General features: G+C 33.6%; 4 protein-coding genes across 5 annotated transcripts; 1 reads left to right on the top strand and 3 right to left on the bottom strand.

The window, feature by feature from the left end:
* The first annotated feature begins 254 nt into the window (after positions 1-254).
* Positions 255-4,706, top strand: LOC7480422 (histidinol dehydrogenase, chloroplastic). 2 transcript variants are annotated; one of them, XM_024600064.2, is made up of 15 exons: positions 255-426; positions 590-708; positions 808-929; positions 1,050-1,102; positions 1,193-1,265; positions 1,407-1,508; positions 1,590-1,691; positions 1,811-1,882; positions 1,960-2,022; positions 2,122-2,163; positions 2,626-2,685; positions 2,821-2,931; positions 3,473-3,643; positions 3,985-4,075; positions 4,254-4,706. In XM_024600064.2, exons 2-15 carry the CDS (start codon positions 597-599, stop codon positions 4,535-4,537), a joined length of 1,458 nt encoding a protein of 485 aa, XP_024455832.1. In that variant the 5' UTR covers positions 255-426; positions 590-596; the 3' UTR covers positions 4,538-4,706. The 2 variants fall into 2 exon arrangements, with proteins under 2 accessions (XP_024455832.1, XP_002300563.1); XM_002300527.4 differs by having other exon boundaries at positions 264-426; positions 609-708.
* Positions 4,707-4,998: 292 nt separating this feature from the next.
* LOC18096033 (probable protein phosphatase 2C 28) lies at positions 4,999-6,269 on the bottom strand. Its single transcript, XM_052449967.1, has 5 exons — positions 6,214-6,269; positions 5,831-6,022; positions 5,492-5,738; positions 5,287-5,406; positions 4,999-5,136 (listed from the first exon to the last, which is right to left on the bottom strand). Exons 1-5 carry the CDS (start codon positions 6,267-6,269, stop codon positions 4,999-5,001), a joined length of 753 nt encoding a protein of 250 aa, XP_052305927.1.
* Positions 6,270-7,024: 755 nt separating this feature from the next.
* Positions 7,025-8,039, bottom strand: LOC7480420 (putative germin-like protein 2-1). Its single transcript, XM_002299011.3, has 2 exons — positions 7,928-8,039; positions 7,025-7,746 (listed from the first exon to the last, which is right to left on the bottom strand). The coding sequence occupies exons 1-2, from the start codon at positions 8,037-8,039 to the stop codon at positions 7,211-7,213; spliced, it is 648 nt and encodes a 215-aa protein (XP_002299047.1). The 3' UTR covers positions 7,025-7,210.
* Positions 8,040-16,146: 8,107 nt separating this feature from the next.
* Positions 16,147-17,131, bottom strand: LOC7480419 (pseudo histidine-containing phosphotransfer protein 2). Its single transcript, XM_024594183.1, has 5 exons — positions 17,072-17,131; positions 16,826-16,959; positions 16,431-16,502; positions 16,269-16,341; positions 16,147-16,179 (listed from the first exon to the last, which is right to left on the bottom strand). Exons 1-5 carry the CDS (start codon positions 17,129-17,131, stop codon positions 16,147-16,149), a joined length of 372 nt encoding a protein of 123 aa, XP_024449951.1.
* Positions 17,132-18,478: the final 1,347 nt, after the last annotated feature.

Raw genomic sequence — 18,478 nt, 5'->3', positions numbered from 1 at the left:
TATATTTTTTTAAACTTTTCTCTTGGATTTAATCCCAATATAGGAACATGCTAACCTAGTCCAAGGGTGAAAATAAAAACCCAATATTTAGAGGAAGAAACAAAAAAGATAGAACTTTGGAGGGCCAATAATATAAATTCAATATAAAAAGATAGAACTTTGGAGGGACAATAATATAAATTCAATATTTCAAACAACCAATATGCAACTCCAGCTGAAAAAGTGAAAAATCCAATTTCTTTCTCTTTTTTTCTTTTTGTGAAATCAACTTTTTTCTTTCAAGAAAACTCAAACAGCAAAAATCACTCTTCTTCATTGACCGGCCCTCTTATTTACAGACACTTAACTAAAAACAAGCAGCAGCAGCAGCACCGCCGCCGTCACAACTCTTCATTAACTATCACCACCATCTTTCTCACGTACTAGGTAACTCTATAACAATCTCCTCCATTTTTCTTTTATAAAGTTCCCATCTTTAATTTCTCACTGTATACTCTAAAGTTCTACATTCTGATAAAGTTTGTAACTTTATACTAAAATTTTCATTTCTCATTATGTCCTTTATCGTGATTAATCTGATTGATTGAAGGTGATTAATGGACTCCCAGCTTCTGTTACTTAACAATAACAACTCATTAACAAAGCTTCCACAATTCAGTTTCTTTGCTTCTCCGAAACCCAGATACAACCCATCTTCTAATTTCTTGGGTATGTATTCCATTTAAAAAGTTTCAATTTTGCTTGTTTTTTATTCTTCTTGTTATTGTTAATTTGATGGGTTATTTTTCTTCTCTGTTGTTGTTGAAGGGTTTAAGTTGAAGAGAGTAATGTGTGCAATGAAGTCTTATAGGTTGTCAGAACTTAATAATTCAGAGGTTGAGAGTTTGAAAGCTCGGCCTCGTATTGATTTTTCTTCCATTTTTGGAATTGTAAGTGACCCTTTTGTTTTGAAAAAGGGTGTATTTTTTTTTCTTTAAATTTAAGATTGTTGTATTGAAGTTCTGATAAGCTAATTACTGATAGGTTGTATTTTTTTTGTTGTTTTTTAGGTTAATCCTATTGTTGATGATGTTCGTCAAAGAGGTGATGCTGCAGTTAAAGAGTTAGTGATTCTTTAATTAGTACTTTATCTTTATTGTTTTACCATTGAGCTATTTTTAGTAATGAGGCTTTGTGTATATGTTCTTTGTAGTTATACTTCAAGATTTGACAAAGTCAAATTAGACAAGATCGTCGAGAATGTTTCTGAGCTTCCTGATCCGGAGGTGAATTCCAAAAGCATATCTTTTAGTAAAAGAAATTCCTTGCACTTCTTATTTTATCTATTCAGTGATTTGTATGGTTTGCTATTTTTGGTCCAAATGTTACTTCAAACATTCCATTTTTTGGCTTTTGCTCTATTGCAGCTTGATGCAACTGTTAAAGAAGCTTTTGATGTGGCGTATAACAACATATATGCATTTCATCTTGCTCAAAAATCAGTTGAAAAAAGTGTTGAAACCATGAAGGTATGTCAATACTAAAGATTTGTTCTTGCTTTACTGCATATTGTGCTGATACAAAGCTCAGAACATTTCAAAATATTTTAGGGTGTTAGATGCAAACGTGTGGCTCGAAGCATTAGTTCTGTAGGTCTTTATGTACCAGGGGGGACTGCAGTTTTGCCATCCACAGCTCTGATGCTTGCTATTGTAAGTTGATTGCATTGTGTATCGATTATTTTGGCTGGTTCAAGTTCTAATCTTTATTATGATTGCCACATTCTGGTTAAGTTTGTTTGGTTGATAGTTTAGTTTGTTTTGTAAACCAGCCTGCACAAATTGCTGGGTGTAAAACTGTTGTCCTTGCGACTCCCCCAGCTCAGGATGGCAGCATATGCAAGGTATTTTTTTTTTTTTTTTTGCTTTTGAAATGTTATACTCTTACAAAGCATGTACTCAATGAGATAGTCTTCTGTAGGAGGTACTGTATTGTGCCAAGAAGGCTGGTGTCACTCACATCCTTAAAGCTGGTGGAGCTCAGGTTAGAAAACAAACGTGTGATCATATCTTTTGTGCACTTGGTACAATTATCTTTATTGTATTCATGTTCCTGCTGGTCTTATGAACTTTTGATTTATAGGCCATATCTGCAATGGCTTGGGGAACAGAATCTTGCCCTAAGGTATTTATTTCTCATCATCTTATTTCTCAATTGTTAGTAGCTGCAGCCGATAATAAGAACACATAATCCTTTTATTGGTCCTCTGTGGTCTTTATACTTGTGTTTTGCATTTTCTGTTTGCTAACCAGAGTATGTTGTTTATTATGGAATTGATAAACAAAAAAACATATTTTGTTTTCCATCTCAAATGCTAAATGTATGCTCTTTAGGTGGTCCTGCATATATTGGGTTTCTCTCTTTACCTCACTTTAATCCTCTCAAATTTATGTTAAAAATCTTGTTGAGAAATCTGCAAAGATAGTTTTTTTGATAATTTTTCAAATGAGAAAGTCAACTTTCAAACAAGTTTGTATTAACACAAGATATAGCAAGCTTCTATATTTAGAAGCTTTTTAGTTACTCTAGAGATCTAATTCTTTACTAGTTGTAATGAGCTAGCTTTTTTTGGGTTGAAATTTGTAGGCTGAGAAGATTTTTGGACCAGGAAATCAGTATGTGACAGCTGCAAAAATGATTCTCCAAGTACGGATACTCTCACCAATAGAAGTTATTGAAGTCTATTAGTCTAAGTAACTCTATCTCTTTCTCTGTCTGGCTAGAAAATGCTGGTCTTTTTTCCAATTTGACTCCTTGTTTTTTCTTTTATTTACATAACAGAACAGTGAAGCAATGATTTCAATTGACATGCCAGCCGGGCCTTCTGAAGTTTTAGTCATTGCTGACAGATATGCTAGTCCTGTTCATATAGCTGCAGATTTACTATCCCAGGTGCTTAGCCCTTTTCCTTTAAGTTATATATATATATATATATATATATATATATATATATATATATATATATATATATATATATATATATATATTCATGTTATGTGGGTGGCACACATATTTCATCTGCATATAATCCTCCCTCGTTAATGAAATCTACATTGTGATAGATTTGTATGGAAAGCAGAAGAAAGCAAAATTATTTTGCCCCCTGAGATAAAGCAGGATAAACTGATATATCAAAATGCATTGTCTTATACTCTTAGTTTTATACTACATTATGCAATATGAAAAGATATTTACGATGTGGTATATTTAGTTCTCCTTATAAAAGGTTGAATCTGTGCTCCATATCAGGGCAGTATACTGAAATTTTCACCCTGTCACATTTTTCAATCATCAATGTAAAAAATTAAATCAAAATTTCCTAAGAACTTTTTCAAAGCCTTGATTTTGTACCAGGGATTAAATGTTTATTGCTTTCATTTATGCCAGAGATTATCTTTTCTGATGTTTTTATTAAATTCTTTGAATTTTCCAGGCTGAACATGGCCCTGACAGTCAGGTTGTTCTTGTAGTTGCTGGGGATGGTGTGGATATGAAAGCCATTGAAGAGGAAATAAGTAAGCAGTGTCAAAGCCTACCAAGGGGTGAATATGCTTCAAAAGCCCTGAGCCACAGTTTTACTGTCTTTGCTCGTGACATGGTTGAGGTCAGTCCACTGTTTGAAAATTCATACCTGGGTATTTGTTGCTTCAATCCTATGAAAGTTGCTTTCTCTGCATTTTTAAGATAGTGGGATCTAGAATTATATAGGAAGCAACTGGATAAGTTCCTACTGTCTAATGAATTGTAACATGCAGTTGTTGAATCATAATTATCAGAATCCGCTTCATGCTACTAATTGCAGGCTATGTTGTTAACAAGCATGAAAAATGTTTTTGACAAGCCCAAGTACATTTCCTCCCAGACTGTTCTCATGGATTGTTTGGCATTTTAGGAATTGCTAAAAAATTGTTTTGTTTACTAAAACTTGATTATTGGGTCTTGTAGGCTGTCTCCTTTTCAAACTTGTATGCACCTGAGCATCTGATCATTAATGTAAAAGAAGCAGAAAAGTGGGAGAGCTTTATTGAGAATGCAGGTATGGTCTTTCAATGCTATCTAGTATTTCTCTTCAGCTTTGTTGCCATCTTTGTCGACATTGTTACTATCACCTTTGATGCCACACTCAATTTCTACCTTTGAAAACAAGTGAATGCCCCCAACTGTTTTAAAAGAGAACAAATATATGACACAGCCCTGGATAATTTTCACTGCAGGTTCTGTGTTCCTGGGTCCGTGGACACCAGAGAGTGTTGGGGATTATGCCAGTGGGACAAATCATGTCCTTCCAACATATGGATATGCACGGATGTATGGTGGGGTATCCTTGGACTCTTTCCAGAAATACATGACGGTGCAGTCTTTGACAGAGGAAGGTCTTAGAAAGCTCGGCCCATATGTGGCAACCATGGCAGAAGTTGAAGGGCTGGACGCCCACAAGAGAGCTGTAACTCTTAGACTTCAGGATATTGAAGCCAGACAGGTTTCCAATACGAGATAGTGTGTCGATTAGGCACCTGATCGTCTATATATAATTATTTTTTGGGACTAAATTGTTAGCCCACTTGAGTCGACAAAAATCCTCACCTTGTTTTATCCCTAAGAAGTTTTGGCATGTAATGTAACTTTAACCCTTTGAATCATAAATAAATCTCTTTTGGTTCATGTCCTTGAAAGGTGCATAGAAATTGAATGGTAGTATCTGATTTGAGGTCACAAAATGCTATTTCCTGTTGGGTGACATGCAGATTCTAGTTTGTGGAATGGCAGGGAATGGACTAGCCTCTATAGGCCAGTCAAACGAACCCTAAATATCCTAATGTACTCATCCACCTCACAAATGTCAGGAAAAAGAAACAGGAAAAGTAGAAGTCCTTAAATCTATGCCTAATAAAACAGGTGACAACAGTAAGAAGCAAAGACAAGTGCTCAGATGTTGTCCGGAGCCTAACAAGAACATGATTAGAGAAAAGCTACAACCATGCAAGAGATGTCATCCATGCTTCCCCTGTTTAATGCCTCTTCAATCAACTTCTTTGCCGCCTCTTCAGCATCTTCCAAATCGGTATTGCAATCATAAGCCTCTTGGTTTGACATCACCTGTATATAACAGATTGTTAGGGTCATTAATTTATTTCAAGGAAAAACACCACCAATATATTCCTTCTGGTTCTGCTATGCTCGCTCAAATATGCAGCCAAAATGATAACAACGTGCCAAGTTTAGGCAAAGTCAAGCCGTTTTTATAACCTTCCACAAGCCATCGCTCCTCAAAGTTATGAATTCAGTATCTTCATCACTATGTTCAGTCATTATATCTGGTTCTGAAGTAATATTCTCTTTTATTCTCCCATCACCGAAAGCCCTTGCCTGAATCAATCATGGATTAATTGTATGCAGAAAGGAAAGGAGCTACCTACGCTTTCAATCCTCAGAAGAAAGGAGAATTGTGTGCATCTGGCGCTTCATACACAAATCCACCCTTGCTTTCAACATGTTCTTTCTCCTTCTGGGGATCATGATCTACTGAGATTTGTGTTGCCTCACCATTTCTGCATAAGATGGCCCGAGAATCACCAACAATGGCCACAATTAACTTCTCTTTATCAACTAGTATTGCTGTAGCTGCTGTTGACTCTCCTCGAGAACCAACTATTCTATCCAAAATCTCATTATCAGTAACCTTATACGTCCTCTTGATCCTCTTGATCGCTCATTTCAGGTTTGCCCAGAAATCAGGCTGAAAATGAAAAAACAAGAAAGGAATTTTTCCTGTCCAAAAGTTCTTATAAACCAAGAATATAGCAGCGAAGGCATCGCATAAAGCCCTAACTCATGGCCATTGATTTTCCTATTTTCTGCCACTACATAATCTTCCATTCCATGGCCCAATTTTCCTCGGACCATATGGTATCCATGGATGACATTCCGACGAGGAGATTCCTCCTCTTCAACATTTTCATCATCAGTGGAAGAATCATATCCACTGTCCTCCTTGAGTCACACGTAGATATCAGAAATGGTCAGATTACAACATCCATTGAGCAGAAAATAGATATCAGAAATCCCTATTTCTAATCCTGCAAAATGATTCAGCTAGCCCTTCCTAAACGACAAAGGAAGTTAGAATTCGGGAAACAAAAGAATCTCAAGCCTTTTGCTCTACATAGGACTTACATGATCCCTTCCTTGTGCTCATAAGGAAGAACAATAAACTCAAATATTACTATCATTCCTTATGATAACTACCATGGTTGTGTTTGGTTAGTCTCCTAATATAAAAACGATATAAACATGTTAATTGAAAAGACAAACATATACATATAATAAATTTATTGATAGTTTTAATATGAATTTCTATACTTTCATTCATACATGTTCCTTTGGGTCTCTGATTTTTCGATTCCAACAATCCAGGCCTCCATGCTTGGTTTAGTGATATGCTAAATATCATAAAAGAGATGCAAATGTAAACTCTAGTAAGATAACAAGCAAGCTGGATGGCATACCTTCACGGTGTTCAAATATTTGATGATAGCTATAGCTTGACCTTCTTCGCATTCAACTGTTGAAGAGTATAGCTGCTGCTAATTCAAGCAGGCATAACATGGTGATCATCTTTTTATACAAGCTTGGTACCTCTACAACATGCAGTCACAAAGAGTAGGAACAGGATACAAGTATCTACACTTTTGGTAAATTTTAATTTTGTGCGTTTATTTGTGATTGTATTTATATTAGTTATACCACCTAATCTATCATTTAACTCGGTTTAAGGTTTAAGTCATAGATCAATAGGTTAACTTGAGGATTTTTTTAAAAGAACATCTAAAATTATTATTTCAAGATTTTTTTTTTAATATTAAAACAATATTATTTTAATAAAAAAAAATTCTTAAACATGAAAGGGAATAAAAAACATACCAAACTACATATCTAGATTGCCATTCACTAAAATTTGGTAAATGGGTTCATACATGAAAGGGGCTTGTAAAATGAAGTCAGATGTGGTGGCTAATAAAGAGAGACTGAACACCTTTTAATCCACTTAATACAATTTAACTTAAACCATCATGTAATAAAGCACAAGTGCATACGCACACAAAGACAAGTACAAGACTAATGAATTACAAAGAAATTAATGGCCGATCGAACTCTATTTTCCATTCCTTGTCTAGAACTTTGATTGTAGGAAATTGACTACATTCTTGTCCAACTGGAAAGCCTTTGCAAGAATATCATCAGGGATCTCCGGATTAGTCCCAAACACAGCATTTGCAATGGTGATAACACCTGCGTTTTGGCTGCTCAAGGCTGCTAGGGCAACCGCATTGCTCTTTCCTACATTTCTTTGAAAGTGAACAAGATTGATAGGGAACACAAAGACATCACCCTTTTGTAAGACCTTGGTAATAAGACGGTTTCCAGGGTTAGATGTTACAAATCCAACTTCAAGGCTGCCTTCAAGAACTGTCAAGATCTCGGAGGCACGAGGGTGTGTGTGTGGAGGGTTAATGCCGGATGGTGCGTAGTCAATGCGTGCAACAGAGATACCAAGTGTGTTAAGTCCTGGTATTTGGACTACATTCACTGCGGTTACCTTAGACCCTACTCCATTTGATGTGTTGCCTGCCAAGTGAAGTCCACCGAAAGAGAAGTGACTAGCTTGGACATTTTTGGGGTCCTTGCAAGCCAAACCATTGACAACAACTGCCATAAAACAATCAAAATGTGTCATGTTTCTCCGTGAAAAGGCAACACGTACAATCATTGAAATTAAAGTTACATTTGTTTAGGTTTGTATTAAACTATAATAATATTAAACACAAAATAAGCAAGCAATGCAACGAAATGAGAAAGCTAGACGTAAACTTTAATATCTTTAACAAACCGTTGCTATCTCCATCAGCAACACAAAAATCTTGAAGTGAGCTTGGATCCGATGCTAGGGCAAAGGAGAAGGACAAAACTAGGAATCCCAAGAAAAGAATGGAAGCAGCCATTGTGAAATGCGAGGTATAGAATTAGCTCTTTGATACAATTTATCAATTTCTTGTGCCTCAAGAATATAATGTTATTCAAGCTTTTTGGTTGCGAATTCAAATATGCTTCATGCTTCCTTTATACACAAAAATATATGAGAGATGGAGGATATAATTAATCAAGTTAATCAAGCTGTAAACCAGCATCTATGCCGTTCGGTTGAAAGAGTCTTATATATTAATTAGCCCTTTAAAATCATTTCCTGTCCAAATCCATGCCACTTATAAGAAGCAAGCATCCTACAAGCCACAAATAACATTATATTAGCTAAGATTTGGCCATGGAGGACCTGGTCCTATTAATATAATTAGCTAAGATTTGGCCATGGAGGAATAAATAAGCTATAATTAAAGTGGAAAGACGGAGTAAGGCAGTTTTTTTTGGAGTTTAACATTTCGTATGCTGCCAAGTGCCAAGTACAAAGGGGCTGCCTGTGTGAACAAACTTTGTTCTACCGTCGGCATTGGCTAGGTTTACACATATTTGAGGATTGGGCCATGGCTTCATAGCCTTTCCATTGAGTAAAATGAATCAAGATATGGAATCTTAAACTTGTTATTGTAAGAAGAAATAAGAGAGAAAAGAAAGGTAGAAAAGAAAGGATCTTTGGACAAGGAGAGTAAAATTAAGAAGACAAGACCAAAAAAAATAAAAAAAGGATGACGGAAACGTTAACTCAAGGAAATTCTAAGTTGCTAGTTTTGTACTTGTGGCAAGAAGTTACTATGACATTGCAGCACTGAGGACTAAGGAAGCGTTTAGGAACGTGGTTTAACCTGCGTTTCTAAAAAATTTTAATTTTTTTTTTACTAAAATTTAATATGGTTTGTACTTTTTGGATCGTTTTGATGTGCTGATATCAAAAATAATTTTTTAAAAATAAAAAAACATCATTGGCATGCATTTTGGCACGAAAAGTTATTTGAAAAGCACCCGCAACCACACTACCAAACAAGCTCTAAGTCAAGAATGCACGAGCAAGGTTTAATTAATTACCTCATTTGGGGAATTCTCTGCTTTGTTTTATTATTATTATTATTATTATTATTATTATTATTATTGAAATTCATGAATTTATTTTCATAAATTAAGGGCAAATTATATTATATCATAAAAGTTCGTTTTACATAACTTTTAAATTATAATTTTTAACTCTGAATCATTATCCAAAAGTTATTTAGAAGAAGTAATCTAAGATAAAAATGAGTTAAAATGAATTAAAGTTGGAAACATATTTGGTAAGAAGAAATGTACTATAAATTTCTTCTTATTATTATTATTTGGTAAGAAGAAATGTAAGAAGAATGCACGAGCAAGGTTTAATTAATTACCTCATTTGGGGAATTCTCTGCTTTGTTTTATTATTATTATTATTATTATTATTATTATTGAAATTCATGAATTTATTTTCATAAATTAAGGGCAAATTATATTATATCATAAAAGTTCGTTTTACATAACTTTTAAATTATAATTTTTAACTCTGAATCATTATCCAAAAGTTATTTAGAAGAAGTAATCTAAGATAAAAATGAGTTAAAATGAATTAAAGTTGGAAACATATTTGGTAAGAAGAAATGTACTATAAATTATTTCATATAATCTATAAGTTAAGATTTTTAACTTTTGATTAAATCAAAGTCTTGACTCAATTCAATAACAAGATTTTGATTTAATATATATTAATGATAGTTCTAGCTATTGTGTATGTGTTTGCCAATGCTATGCATTTAAGATTTAATTACATTGTTATTAATTAGTTTGAAGTCCACCTGCTACTTATATATATAGACTTTAATTGCAAATCGGTCGGTTTCATAAGCAAACCCAACTGAATTCTAAGAATTAATGTAATATTGATATCAAGAACCCAAATAATGTAATACTGTTTTTATTTTTTTGGTACAATATTGATTTATTATTATTATTATTGCTATATAAAATCTGATTTGTAAAATATAGAGAAAAAATTAAACAAGCAATTCTATGTTTTTGCGTTTGAAATATGCTTTTAAAAAATTTAAAAATTTATTTATTTTTTTCTTTGCTTTATATAAATTAATTTTTTTTTGTGTTATTGGAATCTAGAGCAAATTATCAATACACATAAGGAACATATGAAATCTTCCAAGATTGCAAAGCAAGCCACGCATGCTGAAGACTAAGAAGACTGGCCATTCTATCATTTCTCATATAAATTGTAATTGCAGTTATAACTGATATATATAAAGTTAGTTATAACTGTTAAAGTTAGTTAGAATATGTATATATATATATATATATATATATATATATATATATATATATATATATATATATGTATTCATGTACTCTGAGTAGTTCAAGAAAATAAGAAGAAGTAAATATTGCTTGCAGATTGCAGACTTTCTAAACGTATAATTCTTCTTCTTTCTTACAAAGAAATTCATTCTCTTCTTCTTTCTCTACTTCTGCATGATTCAAACATTCCTTCTGCAACAAATTCTTCATGGTATCAGAGCGATATTTCTGAAAATATAAACTTATCCTTCATCATTGTCAGAAAGATTCAAAATCTTTGTAGTTTAAAAACCTTTCTGCCATCATCTTCTTGATTCCTTCAAAACTTCAAAATGTCTGATCATCTTGAAGAAAATGCTTCTACAACATATAAAGATTCATTCAATACCACTACTCTAAATCTTTCTGATGATTCTTCCAACTGCTACTACCTCCACCCTTCTGACAATCCTGGTGCACTTCTGGTTTCTGAAATTTTCACTGGTGAAAATTATATTGCATGAAGTAGATCCATGACAATTGCCTTAACAGTGAAAAACAAGATTGCCTTCATTGATGGTTCTTTAGTTCAACCAAACACCACCAATCAATCACTTCGTGTGGCATGGCTAAGATCAAATAATCTGGTTCTGTCATGGCTGATGAATTCAATTGCCAAGGATATTCGCAGCAGCCTTCTTTACTTCACAACAACATTCGACATTTGGGAAGACTTAAGAGTTAGATATCTCAGAAGTGATGGACCAAGGGTCTTCAGTTTAGAGAAATCTTTAAGTTCCATTTCTCAAAACTCAAAATCTATCACTGAATATTTCAGTGAATTCAAGGCGCTATGAGATGAATACATCAGTTATCGTCCAATCCCAAACTGCAAATGTGGAAATCTTGATTCATGCTCATGCAACATTTTAAAGCATCTAACAGATCGACAACAATCAGATTATGTTATGAAATTTTTGGTAGGACTTCATGATTCTTACTCAGCAGTCAGAAGCGAATTATTGCTCCAAACTCCTTTGCCATCTATGGGCAGAGTCTTTTCCATGCTTCTGCAAGAAGAGAGTCAGAGGTCCCTAACAAATGCAGTAGGGATTCCTATTGATTCACAAGCAATGGTTGCTGAACAATACCATAATCCAAATTCCAGATCAGGTTCAACATATACTACACACTTTGCCAAACAAAAAGGAAAAACTGAGGCAACCTGCTCCTACTGTGGATATCCTGGACATGTTATTGATAAATGTTTTCAACCCTCTTGGATGGAAGGGGCCAAGAGGGAAAAGATTTGCCACCATGCCACATGCCAGCAGAAATTTTCAAAGATTACCCACTGCACATAATACTGCTGTCTTAGAGCAACATCTTGACACTCCTAACATTGTTTTCTCTCAAGAACAGATGCAGAATCTACTCACTCTAGCAAATAGCATTTCTAACTCAAAGATAAATAACACTCCTAAGGAAGTATCTACAACAAGTATATCCTTTTCATGTCATATAGTATCTTCACCTCAGAATAGATTTTCTTGGATTCTTGATACAGGAGCAACAGATCACATGATCTGTAGCCCCATTCTTTTCAAATCCATTATTCTACCTAAAACTCAGTCCAAAGTTCATCTGCCAAATGGTCAACATGTACCAATTGTTTTCACTGGGACGGTTAAATTCTCTCCTGACATCATTTTACACAATGCACTTTATGTTCCAGCTTTTAATATCAATTTGATTTCTGTTTTAAGATTAACTGCTGATAACACTGTTGGCTTATTTTTCCTTCACACGAAATGTATGCTGCAGGATCTAAGCAAATGGAAGATGATTGGGCTTGCTGAAGCTGAATCTGGTCTATACAATCTTCAAAACCCCCTGATCAAACTACCAAAGGCTTACCTCTTAGATCAATAATCAAGTCCTGTGTTATTGCTACTGATCTTTGGCATTTACGTTTAGGCCACATCCCTACTTTCAAAATCAATCTTTTGAACAAAACTGATCCTTCAGTCACTATTAGCAACAATTCCATTTGTGAAATTTGCCCCCTAGCTAAACAAAAACGGTTGCCCTTTTCCCTGTCTGTTAATAAATCCATAGAGGCTTTTCAATTAATTCACATTGACATTTGGGGACCCTTCTCTGTTACTTCATATTCTGGTTATCAGTTTTTCCTTACCATTGTAGATGATTACAATAGATTGTACGACGTGTTTGGAAGTGTGTTTACGATTGTTTTTTGAAGTGTTTTTCACTTAAAAATACATTAAAATATATTTTTTTTTCTTTTTAAAAAATTATTTTTGACATTAGCACATCAAAATGATTTGATAATGAAGAATTTGCTGCAGAAGGAATGTTTGAATCATGCAGAAGTAGAGAAAGAAGAAGAGAATGAATTTCTTTGTAAGAAAGAAGAAGAATTATACGTTTAGAAAGTCTGCAATCTGCAAGCAGTATTTACTTCTTCTTATTTTCTTGAACTACTCAGAGTACATGAATACATATATATATATATATACACATATTCTAACTAACTTTTGTTAACTAACTTTATATATAAACTTCTATTAACTAACTTTAACAGTTATAACTAACTTTATATATATCAGTTATAACTGCAATTACAATTTATATGAGAAATGATAGAATGACCAGTCTTCTTAGTCTTCTACATGCGTGGCTTTCTCTGCAATCTTGGAAGGTTTCATATGTTCCTTATGTGTATTGATAGTTTGATCTAGATTCCAATATCCCCCTTCAAGATGGGAATGATTATTCACCATTCCCATCTTGCCAAGGATAGGATTAAGTGCGTGATAACCAAGTGGTTTGGTGAGTGCATCAGCTAATTGAAATCTAGAAGGAATGTGAATGATGTTAAGTAAGCCTTCCTGTAGTTTTTCGCGTATAAGATGGCAGTCAAGTTGTATATGTTTGGTGCGTTCATGATGGACTGGGTTGGAGGCGATTTCTAAGGCTAGTTTGCTGTCTGTGTAGAGCAAGGCAGGCTGAGAGTGAGGTATGTGGAAATCTGCCAACAAATAATTCAGCCATTGAATTTCATACGATGTAGTTGCCAAGGCCCGATATTCAGCTTCTGCTAAGGACCTACTTACAGTAGGTTGTTTCTTTGATTTCCAGGAGATGAGTGAATCTCCAAGAAAAACCAGATATCCAGTCACACTTCTTCTAGTATCAATGCAACCTCCCTAATCATTATCAGAATAAGCTTTTAGATGAAAAGTAGAATTAGCTTTGAGAAGTAATCCTTGACCTGGTATTGCTTTAAGATACCGAAGAACTCTCTCTGCAGCTTGCATATGCATTGTATGTGGGTTGGACATGAATTGGATGAGAGTTTGGATGGCATATGATAAGTCTGGGCGTGTGAGTGTGAGATAGAGAAGTCTGCCAATTAGTCTACGATAAGATGCAAGATCGGACAAAGAAGGGCTAGCATCATGGGTATTGAGTTTGAGTGTGGATTCCATTGGGAAACTGACTGGTTTAGCACCAGAAAAACCACTGTCTGTAAATATATCTAAGGCATATTTTCTTTGGTAAAGAACAATGCCTTTGGCAGATCTAGCTACCTCAATACTGAGAAAGTACTTCAGGTTTCCCAAATCTTTGATAGGGAAAGTCATGCGAAGGTACTGTTTGACTTTGTTGAGTGCTGTAAGAGTGTTGGAAGCGATGAGTACATCATCAACATAGATTAACACTGCAATGAAGTCGTTGGTAGATTTTCTAATGAAGAGGCTGGAATCTGATTTTGCTTGTAGAAATCCAAAGTGTAATAGAGATGTAGATAGCTTGGAAAACCATTGTCTTGAAGCTTGTTTTAGACCATATATGCTCTTTTTGAGCTTGCAGACTCGAGGATCATTTGGATTGGAGTAACCAGGTGGCAATTGCATATATACTTCCTCATGTAAGTCACCATGTAAGAAGGCATTGTCCATATCAAGTTGATGTAAGTGCCAATTATTGACGACAACAATGGTGAGAAGAACTCTAACTGTTGTTATCTTTGCAACAGGAGAGAAAGTGTCAAAGAAATCAATTCCTTGTGTGTATCCTTTTGCTACCAATCATGCCTTATATCGTTCAACTTTTCCATCAGCTTGGAATTTTACTTTGTATACCCACTTACATCCAATGGCAGATTTATTTTGAGGTAGATGTACTAAATCCCAAGTTCGGTTTTGCTCAAGAGCTGTGATTTTATTTGTCATAGCATTTTGCCAATGAGGAATGGAGCTAGCTTGTTTGTAAGTTTTTGGTTCAAAAATAGAGGAAACAGAAGAAGTGAAAGCACATTGTTGTAAAGATAATTTGGAATTAGATAAGAAAGAAAAGATGGAGTATGGCTTACCACGAAGGGAGCAATCTGAAGAGCTTGGAGTTGCTGAAGGAATCTTAGCCATATTTCCATAATAATATTGCTTTAAGTAATTAGGTGGATATTTATTTCTTTCAGACCTTCTGAGTTGGGAAAGATTATCATGAGTGAGGGGAGAAGGTTGAGGAACAGAAGGTTGTAAAGGTAATGTTGCAGGAACAACATAATTATTTAGAGTTGACTGTGCTGGGATACAAGGAAATGAGTCAAAAATTTAAGGATAGTCAGGAAACACAAGGGGTGTATGAACTGTGTTTGGAATAGGTGGGAATGTTGATTCATGAAAAACAACACTACGAGATACAAAAGTTTTGCAGGTTGATAAGTCAAGCACTTTGTTTCCTTTAATGTATGGAGGGTAGCCAAGAAAAATGCATTTCGTGGCACGTGGTTGAAATTTTCCTCTATTGTGTGTGATTGTGCTAGCAAAACATAAACAATTGAACACCCTTAAGTATTTGTAATGTGGTGGTTTGTTAAAAAGAACCTGATAAGGTGTTTGATTTTGGAGAATGAGTGAAGGGGTGCGATTGATTAGGTGAGTGGCTATGAGAATGCAATCTGTCCAATAAGTTAGAGGGAGTTGGGATTGAAACATTAGAGATCTAGCTACATTTAGCAGGTGTTGATGTTTCCTTTCAACTCTTCCATTCTGTTCAGGTGTTTCAACACAAGTTAATTGATGAATGATGCCATGTCTTTGGTAAAAAGTAGACATATTAAACTTTTGTCCATTGTCTGATCTGAGAGTTTTAATCTTGGTGTTGAATTGAGTATGAACATAGGCAAGAAAGTTGCTAAGAAGATCTCGTGTTTCAGATTTAGATTTCATTAAAAATAACCACAACTCTTCCATGGGCTGGTGATTATAAAAATTCCTCACAATTATATTTATTTTACATTTGTGTTTTTATCTTCTTAATTAAATAAATTTATGTTTTTATTGTTTTTATCTTTTCTTTTCTGAATAATTTCTAAATGGGTCTGTGTATTTTTAAAACAAGAAGAACATGGAACATACTCTATTTTTTTCCTCCGTTGCAGACACTGCCTAAAAGTTATGTAAAAAATGCAATATATATATATATATATATTTTTTTTTTTCAGAATGAGATCAGAAATCTTTATTACATAAACAAAGAGAATAAATGAAATCTGATTTATTGTACATCTATTCTCGATTATAAGAGGAGCTCCAAGAAACCTAGCTAGATTCTCCTAACCTACTAAACTAGCCATAAAAGGGAAGGCTTCATGACACCCAACAGTACTCATAAAAAAGCCATGAAACAAATCAATGGATTCAAATTTCCTTCCACATAAATTCCTCAACCAAATCCCCAACTCATCTGGAGATTTTCTGCTTTAATGGAATATCTTGCTCAGCACTCAGAGAGCTTGACTTGCTTCATTATCTGAAAATTGAAACGAAAATGTCTAAGAACATACAACAAAATTGTGTATGATTCAAAAATTGAAACAGAAGTGAGAGTGGGAGAGTTACCCCAACATAAACAGCAAGCTTTTGCTTGAAATTGGCATGTTCTGCTTTCAGTTTTTGGAGAGACGCCTTGGCACTATAAAAATTCATGCAAAAATAAATTTCTCTGTCGACTTTTACATGTAGCATATGACCTATGATTCCTTTCAAAGACATAAATCTCACCTTTCTAAATCCCCTTCATGGCAAAATCCTCTGAGTTTATTGGTTTCGTCATTGATTTTGGTCGCACCAATGCTACAAGAAATAACATTGCTAAATTCCATTAATAATAAAAATAAAAATTAAATATTCCCAGCAAGAATTTTATTATCTCATGAAATGCCATATATATATGATGTTGATTTTCATTTTTTTTCCCTACCTGGCACTACTGCCCTTAAGCCGATACATCATTCTTTCAAGGACGAAGGTAAAATCATCAGGGGCTGTCTCCCTGTGCAAGCACAATAGGGGGGGGGGGGGGGGGGGGGGGGGGGGGAAGTAAATCATATATAATCACCATCATGGTAAAATTAAAAATTAATTAATTTCAATTAATTAGTACTAGACCCACTTACAAAGCCTTCTCAATAGAAGCAATGTATTTAGATGAATCCCTTAAAAACAAGGTGAAAATATTTTCAATGAAGTCGGGATCATCTTCATTTTCAAGAGTCTCGAGATAACTCACTTGTCCATGATCCAAAAGTCCCTGCAATAATCAACATGCAAGCTTAAAATGTTGGTGTACTCTTCATAGTTTGTGCATTAAGAAAAATAAAAAACATAAATCACTTTGAAATTGTTCCATGGTAAAGAAAGACCTCATCGAAGAATGATTGCCTCATGGTGCTAAGCTGTTGGCGCAAGGGAGTGCTAGCCATTCTGATGGTAAAAGAAGGAAACAAAATCTAAAAAGTTATTTGAATGGAGTCTCTAGAGAAGAAAAGAAATAGAAGGGTTGAAGGCTTAATTGTGTAGTAGAATGGCAAAGGAATGGGAGTAATATATAGGCCAAAATGATGCAGGAAACCAACATTTTTCACTTTCCAGGCAATTTTTAATGCTTCTAAAATTACAGATTACACCATTCAAATAAGGATGGAAATTTATTCTGAAAATTCAATGTTTATAAACTGATTTAAATGGGTGATGTTTTTTTTTTTATTTTAAATTACTTTACTTTATGAGTAATGAATAAAGTATGCATATTATCAAACCGACTTGAAATCCAAAATATATACATTGTATTATATAAATATATGTGTAGAATATTTATATATATTTTTTAATCCAATATAGTATATACATATCCTAATATAGATATAATACACACATATATACATAACATTTATCATTTTACTATTATATATATATATATATATTAATGTATAATAGATAGGAAATAAATAAATAGAAACCTAACTTGTGGATCTCTATTTTCAACTCTACATTCAAATAATTCATAGAAGGAATATAAAAATTTATAATTGGTGGTAAACACATATATAACAAAAATCGCTATCATTTGAATTATTATAAATATGTTCTAAGTGCAATTTAAATCATAGTTACTTCAACTTTATTGAAAATATATCATAATAAATAAATGAAAATTGAAATAAGAAGAGAACTATTAATCTCATGAGAAATAATGTTATAAATGCTTAAGGATGTAATGTAATCAAACAAATATTTTAGTTGATTTTATAATAAATTATGTAAAATGAGTGAGACAACTTCGATGTGTAAAAACCTAAAAATAATGAATATATTAACTATTTTAAAAAATGTGTGATAATGATTAGTAAAAACATATGCTAAAGCATCTAAGTTAATAATTTTTTCTAAATTTCAAACTCAACAATAAATTAACAAAATGTAATTGGTACTTATTTATTACCAAGAATTTATTTAATTATAACACAAATAAGTTATAAAATTAAACTAAATTTCATCAAATAATAAATAAAATCAATTTCTCTCAAATCTCAAACAAACCTTAACATACAAATCATATATTATACAATACAATTATCTAGCAAAAAGAAGTAAAACACTTAAATATAATTAAAGTCAACTACAAATGCTACAAAAAGGTTTAAGGGCTACCAGAGTCTACATAATAAAAAGTGGATGTTTATCCACCCTTCCATTAACCTTTTGAGTGTGAAAACAAGTGACTCTAAAATATTGATTAAGATGTGTATGGTAATTTTCTTAGGATTGAA

The sequence above is a fragment of the Populus trichocarpa genome, chromosome 1 (assembly GCF_000002775.5).
Source record: "Populus trichocarpa isolate Nisqually-1 chromosome 1, P.trichocarpa_v4.1, whole genome shotgun sequence".
Classification (NCBI taxonomy): domain Eukaryota; kingdom Viridiplantae; phylum Streptophyta; class Magnoliopsida; order Malpighiales; family Salicaceae; genus Populus; species Populus trichocarpa.
This window is presented reverse-complemented; position numbering and strand designations above follow the sequence as displayed.